The sequence below is a fragment of the Muntiacus reevesi genome, chromosome 1 (genome assembly GCF_963930625.1).
Source record: "Muntiacus reevesi chromosome 1, mMunRee1.1, whole genome shotgun sequence".
Taxonomy (NCBI): domain Eukaryota; kingdom Metazoa; phylum Chordata; class Mammalia; order Artiodactyla; family Cervidae; genus Muntiacus; species Muntiacus reevesi.
Genome location: NC_089249.1, coordinates 66,388,624 through 66,402,300, shown reverse-complemented (window position 1 = coordinate 66,402,300; position 13,677 = coordinate 66,388,624). Strand labels below are relative to the sequence as shown.

Sequence of the window (13,677 nt, the reverse complement as noted above, 5' to 3'; positions counted from 1 at the left end):
TGGCCAACTTCAGCTTCAGCATCAGTCCTTCCAATGAATATTCAGGACTGATTTCCTTTAGGACTGACTGGTTTGATCTGCTTGCAGTCCAAGGGACTCTCAAGAGTCTTCTCCAACAATCACATTTCAAAAGCATCAATTCTTTGATGCTCAGCTTTTTTATGGTCCAACTCTCACATCCATACATGACTAATGGAATATGCTTTTATTTCTGCCATTTCCATGTGATTCTTTCTTATAGTTTCCATCTCCTGAAAATCCCCATCTGTTCACGCGTGTTGTCTACCTTTTCTACCAGATCCTGTAACACGCCAATCATAGTTATGTACAAGTTCTATACCTGGGCCATCTCTAAATTTGGTTCCTACAAACTTTTCTTGCCTTGATTCGTACCAAATTTTGAACACAGAATGTCAGAAGGGCTTATGTTTGCAATTAAGACATTTGCTCTAAGAGGGAATTTATCTTATTTCTTCCTGTTACGAATATCTAGAAAACAGTATCTACGCCCCTTCATTGTATACTGCACTCATCATGGTAAACTCTATATAGAGCAAGCAATCATAAGTTTCAACTGATCATATAAATGAAAATAATACATACTCACTGAATTTTTGTGTTTTTTTTTTTAAATTGAAGTATAGCTGATTTACAATTCTGTGTGAATTTCTGGTATGCAGCAAAGTGATTCAGTTCTTTTTCAGATTCTTTTCCATTACAGTTTACTACAAGATATTGAAACAGTTTCCTGTGCTATACACTAGGACCTTGTTGTTTATCTATTTTATATATACTTCGAATCCCAGACTCTTCATTTACTTCTCCCCTCCCCTTTCCCTTTGGTAACTATAAATTTGTTTTCTATGTCTGTGCATGCTCACTGAGTTTTTATAAAGTAGAGGACACAAGTTCATAAAAAAATACCAAGAGACTTTCAAATCACTGTCAACCTACCTTATACTTATCTTCAAAGAAAGAATATCAGTCAATTACATTAAAAAATACAACTATGGAAGTTTTGCCTGGCAACTATACTACTTTGAATTCAGGTGTCAGGTGAAGGAGACAATGCTTATACTACAGATAACTACTATAAACAAGGTAATTAATTGTGGACACTAAAGAAGCCCAAAATCTATAGAGTAAATTCACATTCATATAAGTATTTAAGGTATGAGAATATTGATCTAAACAAATTCAAAGTTAAATGTGTTTTATATTTCATAAGACTACTCCATGATACATATGATATGAAGAAATTTGTCTATGAATGCTGCTACATGCTGGCTAACTAGTTTATGATCAGAGCAGAACAATTTCTCACAAAGAATATATGTGGTGTTGTTACAGAATTAGTTTATTCTTTAATATATTCAACACACTTTTATCAAGCATTGAGAGAGCTAATCCTTAGGTAGGCTGACAAGGAGTCTGGGGCCCTCAAGGAGGAAGAGGCCCAGGGTTCTCAAGGAGGAGAAAAGGGCAAACATTTTTTTCTACATTGCTTTGTCTTAGTCAATATAACAAGGAGGACATGTTTCTCCTTAACAAGAACCTTCTGACTAACCTTGTTATCTTAAGATGTATATTGTGGAGTGGGTCTTGTAAGACCTTTCTATTGTTAGATCTAATCTTGTTAATTTAAGATGTATGTTGTGGGAGTGGGTCTGGTAGAAGTATAGAAGGCCTTGATAAGGCTGGTAGTGAGTGGGGGCACTCTCCATCCCTCTTCTGATGTCTGTGTCTGAAGCTTTCTCTGTCCCTTTTATACTTTAATAAAACTCCTACACAAAAGCTCTTGAGTGATCAAGCCTGGTCCCTGGTCCCAAAGCTAAATCTTCTTCAGAGATCACAAATCCAACATTGTTCACCGTAAGCTATCAGTATCAAATCTATGTCAGGCACTGTGGTAAGTACTAGAGATACAATGGCCTTTGCTCTCATAGAAATTATAGTTTAGTTGGGGAGAGGACATTATTCAAACAATAATAATCATACACAGATAAAATTATAATTATGACAGGTTCTCTAAGGAGAAGTAGCTGTATAAATTAGGAATCATGATAGGGGAGACTAAATAAAGGCTTTGAGATCTGAAGAATGAGTAGGAGTTCATTATACAAAATGAGAAAGGAAAATTATCCCAAAGGAAAAAGTAGTACAAAAGCACAACTGCATAGTAGGAAAAAGCAAAATTCATTCAGACGATGGCTAGAGGAAGAGTAGGGAAAAACATGATACAGATGTGGTCAGAGAGGAGACAGGGAGGCATATGACCATGCTGGACTTTGGAGGCCACACCTTTGTCCTCAAAGGAATGGGAAAATATTGAGTGTTTTAAGAAGGAAAAGTAACATAATCAGATTTGTGTTTTGAAAAATTACTCCAGGTGTTTCTGTATGGAGGGACATTTGAGCAGCAGCAGGTAGATCAATGAGGAGGCTGTCACAGTAGACTAAATGAAACTTGATAGAAATTTAGACTGGGTGATGGTGGTGGAAATGAAGAGATGTGGAAAGACTGAAAACAATTCAAGGGGACAATAAAGTATCAGGTCTTGACAATGGACTGCACATACAGTGTGACAGAAGAAAGTATCTGAATCAACATTTATTAGACATTGAGCATGTGTCAACCACTGTTCTAGGTGTATAGGATAAATCAGTACACAAAAACGATTAAAAACAAACAAAAAAAAGCACCCTGCTCCAGTGAAGTGTCATTCTAGCAGATGACTCAAAACAAAACAGAGCAGGATAAAGGAGATGAGGAGTAGCAGTGGTAGAGCAGTTTTAAATAGGGTGGCCAAGTTAAGACTCACTGAGGTGAGCTACAAAGATTTAAAGAAGATATGAAGATATAGGCTTCCCTGGAACCTCAGCTGGCAAATAATCTGCCTGCAATGCAGAAGACTCCAGTTCAATTCCTGGGTCAGGACGATTGCCTGGAGAGGGGATAGGCTACCCAGTCCAGTATTCTTGGGTTTCCCTGGTGGCTCAGCTGGTAAAGAATCCACCTGCAATGTGGAAGACCTGGGTTCGATCCCTGGGTTGGGAAGATCCCCTGGAGGAGGGCATGGCAACCCACTCCAGTATTCTTGCCTGGAGAATCCCCATGGACAGAGGAGCCTGGCGGGCTACAGTCCATGGGGTTGCTAACAGTTGGACATGATTCAGCGACTAAGCACACATGAGGGTTAGGTAAGCAGATTTGATAGGGAAGAACATCCTAGGTACTGGGCACAGTCATTAGAAAGGTCTTGACATAGGAGTGAGGCTGACGTGTAGGAGGAACAGCAACAGGTCAGTGAGGGTGGAACACAGTGAGTGAGAGGGAAAGAAGCTCAGATCTGTAACTTGGGACCTCTAAAAACTTCCTGGTTTTTTCCTCTGAGTGAAATCGGACACCATCACAGAGTTATGAGTAGAGGAGAGACATGAACTGATATTCTATAAAAAAGGATTATTCTGGTTGCTCTCTTGGGAATAGACTACAGGGAAACAGGAACATTTGAACGCTATTATAATAATTCTGCAAAGAATGATGGCAGCTTAGACTCTGGTAGTTAGCAGTGGAGATGATGTAGTCATCAGACTGTGGATATATCTGAAGGCAGGCCAACAGTACTGGATGTGGTCGTGAGAGAAAAATTAAAGATAACAACAGGAGGATTATGTCCTGAACACCTGGAGGGACAGTGTTACCACTGACCAAGATTGTGAAGGTTACATACATAATAGGCTTAGAAGTGAGGAACAAGAGTTCAATTTGGACAGGTTAGGTTTGAGAATGATTATTAGACCTTCCAGTAGAATTAGCAAGTTGATAATTGGATATCTGAATCTTGCATTAAGGATAAAAGACTAAGGACATCCATCTGGAGGTCAATGGCAAATAGAGCACATAAGCGAGTTTATTAAAAGAGTACACACGCTGGTCAGGATGGCCGCTATCAAAAAGTCTACAAACGATAAATGCTGGAGAGGGTGCAGAGAAAAGCGAACCCCCTGACACTGGTGGTGGGAATGCAAACTAGTACAGCCACTATGGAGAACAGTGTGGAGATTCCTTAAAAACTAGAAATAGAACTGCCATCAGTTCAGTTCAGTTGCTCAGTCGTGTCCGACTCTTTGCGACCCCATGAACCGCAGCACGCCAGACCTCCCTGTCTACCACCAACTCCCAGAATCTACCCAAACTCATGTCCATTGAGTTGGAGATGCCATCCAACCATCTCATCCTCTGTCGTCCCCTTCTCCTCCTGCCTTCAATCTTTCCCAACATCAGGGTCTTTTCAAATGAGCCAGCTCTTCGCATCAGGTGGCCAAAAGATTGGAGTTTCAGCTTCAACATCAGTCCTTCCAATGAACACTCAGGACTGATCTCCTTTAGGATGGATGGCTGGATCTCCTTGCAGTCCAAGGGACTCTCAAGAGTCTTCTCCAACACCACAGTTCAAAAGCATCAATTCTTCTGTGCTCAGCTTTCTTTATAGTCCAACTCTCACATCCATACATGACTACTGGAAAAACCATAGCCTTGACCAGACGACCCAACAATCCCACTGCTGGGCATACACACCGAGGAAGCCAGAATTGAAAGAGACACATGTACCCCAATGTTCATCACAGCACTGTTTACAACAGCTAGGATATGGAAGCAACCTAAATGTCCACTGGCAGATGAATGGATAAGAAAGGTGTGGTACACATACACAATGAAATATTACTCAGTTATTAAAAAGAACACATTTGAATCAGTTATTAATGAGGTGGATGAGTCTGGAGCTTATTATATAGAGTGAAGGAAGTCAGGAAGAAAAAACCAAAACTGTATATTACCGCATATATATGGAATTTAGAAAGATGGTAACAATGACCCTATATGCAAGACAGCAAAATAGACAGACTTTTCGGCTCTGTCGGAGAAGGTGAGGGTGGGATGAGTTGAGAGAACAGCACTGAAACATGTATATTACCTTATGTGAAACAGATCGCCAGTCCAGGTTCAAAGCGTGAGATGGGGTGCTCAGGGTGCTCAGGGACAACCCTGAGGGATGGGATGGGGAGGGAGGTGGGAGGAGGGTTCAGGATGGGGGACACATGTACACCCATCACTGACTTCATGTCAATGTATGGCAAAAACCACTACAATATTGTAATTAGCCTCCAATTAAAATAAATAAATTAAAAAAAAAGAATCAGTACAGAAGTTGTGATACATACACACAATGGAGTATTACTCAGCCATAAAAAGCAATGCATTTGAGTCAGTTCTGATGAGGTGGATGAAACTAGAATCTAGTATACAGAATGAAGTGTGTCAGAAAGAGAAAGATAAATATCATATTCTAACACATATATATAGAATCTAGAAGAATGGTACTGAAGAACTTTTTTACAGGGCAGCAACTGGTGGCTCAGATGGTAAAGGGTCTGTCTACAATGCGGGAGACCCAGGTTCGATACCTGGGTCAGGAAGATCCTCTGGAGAAGGAAATGGCAACCCACTCTAGTACTCTTGCCCGGAAAAATCCCATGGACAGAGGAGTCTGGTGGGTTACAGTCCATGGGGTCAGAAAGAGTCAGACATGCCTGAGGGACCACTAATGGAGAAACAGACACAGAGTACAGACTTATGGACACGGGGAGAGGGGAGGAGAGGGTGAGATATGTGGAAAGAATGACACGGAAACTTACATTACCATATGTAAAATAGACAGCCACTGGGAATTTGCTGTATGGCTCAGGAAACTCAAACAGGAGCTCATATCAACCTAGAGGGGTGGGATGGGGTGGGATGGGGCAGGAGGGGATATATGTATACTTATGGCTGATTCATGTCGATGTTTGACAGAAAGCAACAAAATTCTGTAAAGCAATTATCCTTCAATTAAAAAAAAAAGAGTATAGAGGAAAAAAAAAAATTGGGTCACTCCCAGTAAGAGGTCAAGAAGAGGAACCAACAAGGAAACTGCAAAAGAATGACCAATCAACAAAAGCAAAACCAAGAAAGTGGTGTCCTGAAAGCCAAATGAAGAAAGTATAGCAAAGTTTCTGGCTTGTACCATTGGAAGCAAGGAAGTACCATTCTCCAAATACAGAAATCCTAAAAAAGGATCACATGTGTGAAGGTAAAGATAATGGGTTTGGCTTTAAATATGTTGAGGTACATTATCAACACTGAATAAGTGAAGGAGCTGTAAAATGTAATTTCAAAGATCTGGGTTTGGTTTCTAATTCTTTGTTTGCTCTGATGCATTAACATGTCATTTAACCTTTCTGAGTCTCAATCTCCTTTTTTACAAAGGGCAAAAAATACTTATACAACAATATTTACACAAATGGTTGCTATATGGATATCAGAAATGGCATGTTGTAAGAAAGAAGACTTCAAACTCCTATGAATACATACAGAAAAGTTATGGAATACTGAAAGATGTGAAAGTTAATCTTTATAAGACAGAAGACTGAAAATCAGACCAAGCCTATATGGAACCATCCACATTATAACTCTAGCAGCTCCCTCAGCTGTATCCTGTGGAATTCCTGTCTTATTTCAAAAAACAATTCGACTTGCCTTAACCCTTTTATCAAATATTCCTTCAACCATCAGACCCAACTAAAAATTGGGCTTATCCCTAAAGACACTATTTAACCTTGACACCAATCATAATGACCTGATGTTCTCCAAACACATCTTACTTGTTAAAATGTCCACATTTTTTGCACATATGCTATCTTCTTTGCCTGGAATCCTTCCCCATCTCATCCTCTGTCCAAATTCTAACTACCCAAGGACTCCAAGGCTTCCGTGGCCCCTCACAACCGAACGGGATATCTTCTTTAGAACTACCACAATACATAACAAGTACCGCTCCTGTGAGTTGCTCTGCTGAGGTTTGCAGTACATATTTTGCATAAAAGTCTTATATTTCTAAACAGACTTCAAGTCGGATTCACTTTTGTATTCTTATAAAATATTGTAACAGTTGGTGCTCCTAAAATACTGTGAACACGCACTTCAGTAAACCTGACTTGTTTCTAAAGGATGTTGGTATACTTACATTTTTTACTCTGTTTTTCCACTTCGGCCTTCAGTCTCTTGTATTTGTCTGTCCTGTAAACCAGGACCCAAGTTATACCTGAAACATTAAAAGCAGCATGCTAACAGAGAAATGTTTGGAATCGTCACAACAACCCTTATTAGTGGCTACTGTTAGGTAAGAGTGGATTTCGATTTTTTGCTTTATATTCACTAGTGCTTAACAACTGATGTTCAACAAAACAACTATGGAACGATTCGAAGTTGTCGCCACAAACACGCAAATGAAATCTACCCTGGAACGGAGAAACCTGGCAATGGATTCCACACTGGATTCCCTCCCAGTCCTGAAGGTAAGATTCCCTGAAGTAGAATACATGAGACCCATCCCCACCACCACCAAAGGAAGCAAGGCTCGTGACTTCTCCCTTGGAGGCTCGAGGGACCCCGGGCCTAGGATCCTTCCTTTCCCTCGGGGTCTGATCACACGCCAAAAAATAAACAGCTACTCTCACCCTCGGCGAGCAGAGCCGTGCACACGGAGATAAAAACGATGAGCAGCGTGTCTGCGAACATAGTGCTCATCTCGCGCTTCACTCTGCACTCCCACTCTCCACGGGGGAAGCCCTTGACAGCCAGAGAAAGTGAAGCGAAAACGATTTTCCTAGATTTCAGGACCGCGGAGTAACACCCCGACTCTGACAGACAGGAAGTCTCACTTCCGCTTCCTGGGCGCAGCGCCGGAAGTGCTCATTCTGGCGTGCCCTGTTGCCGCGAGAATCCTGCGGAAACCGCGATGCAAGTTTCTGGGGCAGATGGGCTGGCTTTCAAGCCCAACCTCGCGAGAGTTGGAGCTGGAGTGCCTGAGACCTAGTTGTAGCGGTCGGAGTTTCTCTGGCAACGTCTGCTAGCTGCGGTACTGGGGTGCTCTTTCTTTTCGCCCCGAGTGTGCGTGTTTTGACTCGTCTGCTTGTCTGTGTTTCTGTCTCAGTCCCACATTTAAGGCCGAGTAGATAGTTTAGTTTCGGTTTGCCTAAAGTGGAGAAATTGACTTCCAAACATACATACCTAAACTCTGTTTAGGTTCCAGGTCATGGGTTTGGGGCTGGAGGCGCGAACATGAATGAGCCCCGGGCCGCTGGCTTCCAGGCACTCCCATCCTAGCAAAGGGGAGAAACTTGTGCGTACGATGTGATTAGAAGTTTTATAGAGGTGTGATCAGAATGCTGCGGGGGCCTGGCTCAGCAGGTGGTCAGAGGGGGTTAATGAAAGGAGTTGAAGCAGTGGCTTAGAGGAGTCCTTGAAAATACCTGGTGTGTAATAGAGCAGTGAGCGGCATGTCTTAGTGGGTGGTCATACATGCACTCCATAACCACCATTACACAGGGTGGGCTTAAGAAAATGGTGGGAGGTACCACAGTGAGTAAGGGAGCACGAACTTGATCTGAAAGGAACCATTGATGCTTGTAATCAATTTACCTTGCAGAATGAGCACCCAGTTTCCAATATCCTCCCATTTTTCAAGAAAATCCCCAAATCCTGAGTTATGTGAAGTTTTAAATGTTCTAATCTATAAATGCTGGTAACTTATTAAAGGACATCCCTGGTGGCTCACAAAGTAAAGAATCCGCCTGCCATACAGGGAATTGGTTGAAGAAAGAAGTTGTCTAAGCAACTTAGTTTCAGCCTTTGCAGCTTTTCCAGACTGATTTATGTCTGTGTGTGTGTATGAAAATCAGGAAGCTGGCGGAACTACCTCCCCTTAACTTGTACTTTCTATTCTGTGTTCTTTTCTCCTAAACACCAATGAACTTTATTTATAACTTCCCTGTAACAACTGTATTTGGTCTTTATTTCTTATATATGCATTTCTTGTCTCCTCTTTAGACTTAGTGGCAGACATCCTGTTTCCTTTTAAGGACATTGAGCTTCTACTACGTGTGTGAGTATCACTGGTAGACACTGGTGATTGGAAACGGTAATTAAGATACTATTCCTGACTTCCTTGGAAGTTGCATGTTATAATAAGATGTAAGAAAGGTGTTGACTGAAAAAAAACAAAAACCACCTTACAACCTTAAAGTTGGGAGTTTTTCTTCGGAAGTCTTTCTGAGGCCTTAAGCCCTAAAGGCAGCCAAGAAGCTCTGAGGGACTGCTCCAAAGGGGTATGGGACGAGCCAGGAGGAGTGTTTACAACAAAAACCGGGTTGGAAGTCGAATGGTCACTGCTAATTAAAGGAAAACCAGACATCTCAAGTTAATGAATTGAGCCGTATATGGGAAGATTAGCTAGAGTCTGGGCTTATTGAAGTTCTTCTTTTGATATGCACCTTAACTATCTAGGTCCAGTATCCTTCCTGAATCCCCTCAGGGTGCACCACTGGGGTCAATTGCAGTGGCTGACAGCTTGGTGGTGGGCAGCCTGTTTGTCTCTTCCCTCAGCTCCCTCAGGGCTGAATAGTGGCTGAGGGCTTGGTGTTTGCTGACATGGCAAGTGGCGTTTTACATCCACAGAGATGTTCATAAAATGTTACGAGCACGGAAGAGGGCAAGGTTGGCTCTTTCTGGAGGAGCTGGAAAAGCTTCATCCCATTTGAACTATTCAACTTGAATGGTTTTTATTCAGCTTTGTATTACCCATGGTAAATGTTGAGGTACAACAGAGCATGACCTTTGAAGTTAGACTTGTTTTTCTCTCTTGATTTCCTTTGTCTGTTTTTTTTTTTTTTTTTCTTTTTTTGCCATCATGCCACAAGACTTGCTGATCGAATCTGGGGCCCGGCAGTGAAAGCACTGAGTCCTAATCACTGAATCGCCAGGGAATTCTCTATACCTGGTTTGTAGTACTTGTTTTTCCATTTAATTGACAGCAGTCCTTGAACATGTTAACATCTTTGAGCCTGGATTTCCTTACCTGTAAAATAGTAATAGCATCAACTACATGAAACCATTATGAAGATTAAATTAGAGTATATTATAAAACATATAAAACTGAGGCATGTGCATTTGATCAAATCCAACATGCTATTAATTTATGTACTACTACGAAAGAAAATAATAAAACCATGATTGTAAGATGCATCTCATCCAGAGGTGTTAAAATGTAATAAAAGGCATTTAAATTATTCCTCAGTTAATACTTACTACAAAACTGTCTACTGTTAGGATAACATTTCCTTCTCTGTGTGTGTTAGTTGCTGAGTCATATCCAGCTCTTAGCGATCCAGTGGATACATAGGAGCCTGACAGACTCCCCTGTCCATGGAATTCTCCAGGCAAGAATACTGAAGTGTGTTGCCATTCCCTTCTTCAGGGTATCTTCCTGACCAAGGGACTGAACTCTTGTCTTTTATGTCTACTGCATCGGTGGGTGGATTCTTTACCACCAGCGCCACCTGAGAAGCCCTCTCTAGGGCAATGCTGTGACCCTCTTGCTGAAGAATAGTGCTAGAGGCAATTCAATGACGTCTTTATTGCATGCTACCAGATTGCTTTATCATGTCTTTAAGCACTCAGTTGTACTAATTTTTAAGTTTTAAAGTTTTGTCCCTGAAGACCACTCCAAAAAGTCACTGTCCTGCTCTAATTTTTATGACTATTACAAGGCTTATGTCTTGGGACTTCCTCTCACTCTTCTCTAGGATAGGAGTCATTATTTCCTAGACCCACATCTTCTGCCTTAGTTTATACTTTTTTATGTTGTGGTACAACCTTGAGTAACTTTCTGTGCAAGGTAAGCGGGAGCTGAACTTCAGTGTTCTCACATTACTAGTAGTAACAGTTATATTTATTACCAGGCTTAGCATTGTAAAAGATTATGAGAGAAATCAAATCCCTTCTCTCAGCTGAGGTATGAAAGAATATGGCCTTTAGGTTTAAATTGTAACCCTACTTCATGCAGCCTCTATTATTTTGGAAGGGAATTTAATTTCTCTGAGCCTCATTTTTTTTCTTTTTTAATATGTGAAATGGAGGTAAAAATATCTACTTTCCAGAATACTATAAGGTTTATATAAGGTTAGCGGCAAAGTTCTGGAGTCAGGCTACCTGTCTTCAAGTCTTAGCTTCACCACTCAAGTAGATGTGCACTTTTAGGCAAATTATTTCACTGCACTGTCCCTTAGTTTCCTTAAGTGACATAATGATAATAGCACCTAAGTCTAAGGGTTTTTTTTTTTAATTATGTGAGTAAAGTATTTAAAATGGTACTTGGCTCATAGAAAGTCACAGTAAGTGTTAACTGTTACTCTTGGTTCTTATTAAACCACCTAGCACATAATCCTTGGACTAGCTTTTTCTCATTCTATTCATTTTCCTGGTGACCTTGCTTTCTTCATTAGCTTCAGTTACCATCTATCCACTGGTAGCTGAAATTTTTTTTCTGATTCTCAGACCTAGCATCTAACTGCCAACTAGGCATTTTCATGTGGATATTCCAAACTGAATCTATGCAGTTCTTTCACCCAAACTCCAGTTTTCTCTTCTTACCTTATACTTACATATATACTTACACTTTCCTTATATATATATATATATATATATATATATATATAATTATTAAGTCTTAAAAAGGACATTCTAATACATGCTACAACATAGATGAGCCTTGAAGACATTATGCTGAGTGAAATAAGCCAGTTACAAAAGGATAAATACTGTGTGATTCCACTATGAGGTACTTAGAGTAGTGAATCCATAGACATAGGAAGTAGAATGGTGGATGATCAGGCCTGGGAAGAGGAGATAGAAGAGTTACTGTTTAATAGGCACAGAATTTCAGTTTGGGAAGATGAAAAGTTCTGAAGATGAATGTGGTGGCTGATTGTTGTTCAGCAATATGAATGAATTGGACTCTTGTTGAGTAAGAGGGTTACTCCATTCCTTCTAACGGATTCTTACCCATAGTAGTATACATAGTGATCATCTGAATTAAATTTGCCCATTCCCATCCATTTTACTTTATTGATTCCTGAGATGTCAGTGTTCAGTCTTGTCATCTCCTGCTTGACCATTCCAATTTACCTTGATTCATGGACCTAACATTGCAGGTTCCTATGCAGTATTGTTCTTTATAGCATTGGAATTTACTATCACCACCAGACACATCCACAACTGAGTGTTGTATGCACTTCAGCCCAGTTGTTTTGTGGTTTTGACTTTTGTTTTTTCAGCCCTTCATTCTTTCTGGAGCTGTTGTTAATTGCTCCAGGGTTGTATCTTTTTGCCTTTTCTTACTGTCAGTGGGGTTCTCACGGCAAGAGCGTTGGGATGGTCCTCATTTCCTCTTCCCTGCATGGCATGGCTCATAGCTTCATAGACTTATGCAAGCCTCTTCAACATGTCAAAGCTGTTATCCATGAAGGGGGAACTGTACCTTGAGACACAGTTAAGAAGGTAGGCTTGATATTGTGCATATGGTACCATGAATTTTAAAAGATTTTGTTAACTTAGACCATATCTAGAGGATATGGATCAGCAGAATCTTTTGATCCTTGTGGGAATGTAAATTGGTACAGCCCCCTTCAAAAGTTTGTCATTACCCTGTAGAGATAAACATTTGCGTACCTCATGACCTACCATTTTGCTCCTAGGTATATACCCAAAAGAAACTTGAACAGGATATATACGAGATTGTTCATATGAGCATTCTCTTTAATATCAAAACCTAAAAACAACCGAAATGCCCATATACAAGTAGAGGATAGATAAATTAGGATATATACTCTAGATCATACAATACTACAGTTATAGTCCTTAATAATGGGCTTTCCAGTTGGCTCAGTAAGTAAAAAATCTGCAATGCAGGAGACGCAGGTTTGATTCCTGGGTCAGGAAGATCCTCTGGAGGAGGGTATGGCAACCCATCCAATATTCTTGCCTGGAGAATCCCATGGACAGAGGAACCTGACAGGGTTATATATATATAGGGTTACAAAGAGTCAGACACAACTGAAGCAATTGAGCATGTACACAAGCATGCCTCAATTAATCCTATCAATACAATATTGAGTGAAAAGAATGTAAGAATTACATACAGCATGATGTAGACTTTATAATGTTAATAACTTCTAAGTTCCCCACCCAACAGTATTTAGGAATATATATGTGTATGTACATATACATAGGTGATAATAAAAAAGCAGGAAAATGATTGTCTTTAATGTATACATGTCTTTAAGTATAGTTGCCTTAACAGTGTTTCAGGTGCACGGCAAGCTTATACATATACACATGTATTTTTGAGATTATTTTCCATTATAGGTTATTACAAGATCTTTACTAGAGTTCCCTGTGCTATACAGTTACATATTTTTTTAATTAGAAATCTAGCATTCTATTCATACTAAGTCAAATAAGTGGAATCAAAATGTCATAAATGTTTCAATTAGGCAAAATTTCATAAGTTCTCTAAAATATATATATTATACATATTATATGTATGTGCTACAGTCCACGGATTTGCAAAGAGTCACATGACTGAGTCACTGAACTGAACTGAAAATATATATACAAAATATATATATATACAATTATTTTTATATATACAAAATATATATATCTATATATGGCTCAGAGGTTAAAGTGTCTGCCTGCAATGCAGGAGACCTGGGTTCAATCCCTGGGTCCAGAAGA

General features: G+C 40.1%; 1 protein-coding gene and 1 long non-coding RNA gene across 5 annotated transcripts in view; one reads left to right on the top strand and one right to left on the bottom strand.

Annotated features, from left to right (window-relative positions):
* TMCO1 (transmembrane and coiled-coil domains 1) overlaps window positions 1–7,772 on the bottom strand; it is a 71,975-nt gene extending 64,203 nt beyond the window's left edge. Inside the window, exons 1-2 of the mRNA XM_065946503.1 lie at window positions 7,560–7,772; window positions 7,067–7,144 (exon numbers count right to left, since the gene is read on the bottom strand). Coding sequence (XP_065802575.1) covers window positions 7,067–7,144; window positions 7,560–7,629 — 148 coding nt within the window. The 5' untranslated portion in view covers window positions 7,630–7,772. The remainder of the gene's footprint in view (window positions 1–7,066; window positions 7,145–7,559) is intronic.
* A 43-nt stretch (window positions 7,773–7,815) lies between these two features.
* The window catches only part of LOC136176303 (uncharacterized), a 36,981-nt gene continuing 31,119 nt past the window's right edge, over window positions 7,816–13,677 (top strand). Inside the window, exons 1-3 of one of the 4 annotated variants that reach the window (XR_010664571.1) lie at window positions 7,816–7,941; window positions 8,932–8,986; window positions 9,801–9,880. This is a non-coding gene — a long non-coding RNA (uncharacterized lncRNA). Of the gene's footprint in view, window positions 7,961–8,931; window positions 8,987–9,800; window positions 9,881–13,677 lie in introns of all 4 variants that reach the window. The other 3 variants (XR_010664570.1, XR_010664574.1, XR_010664572.1) reach the window with 3 other exon arrangements.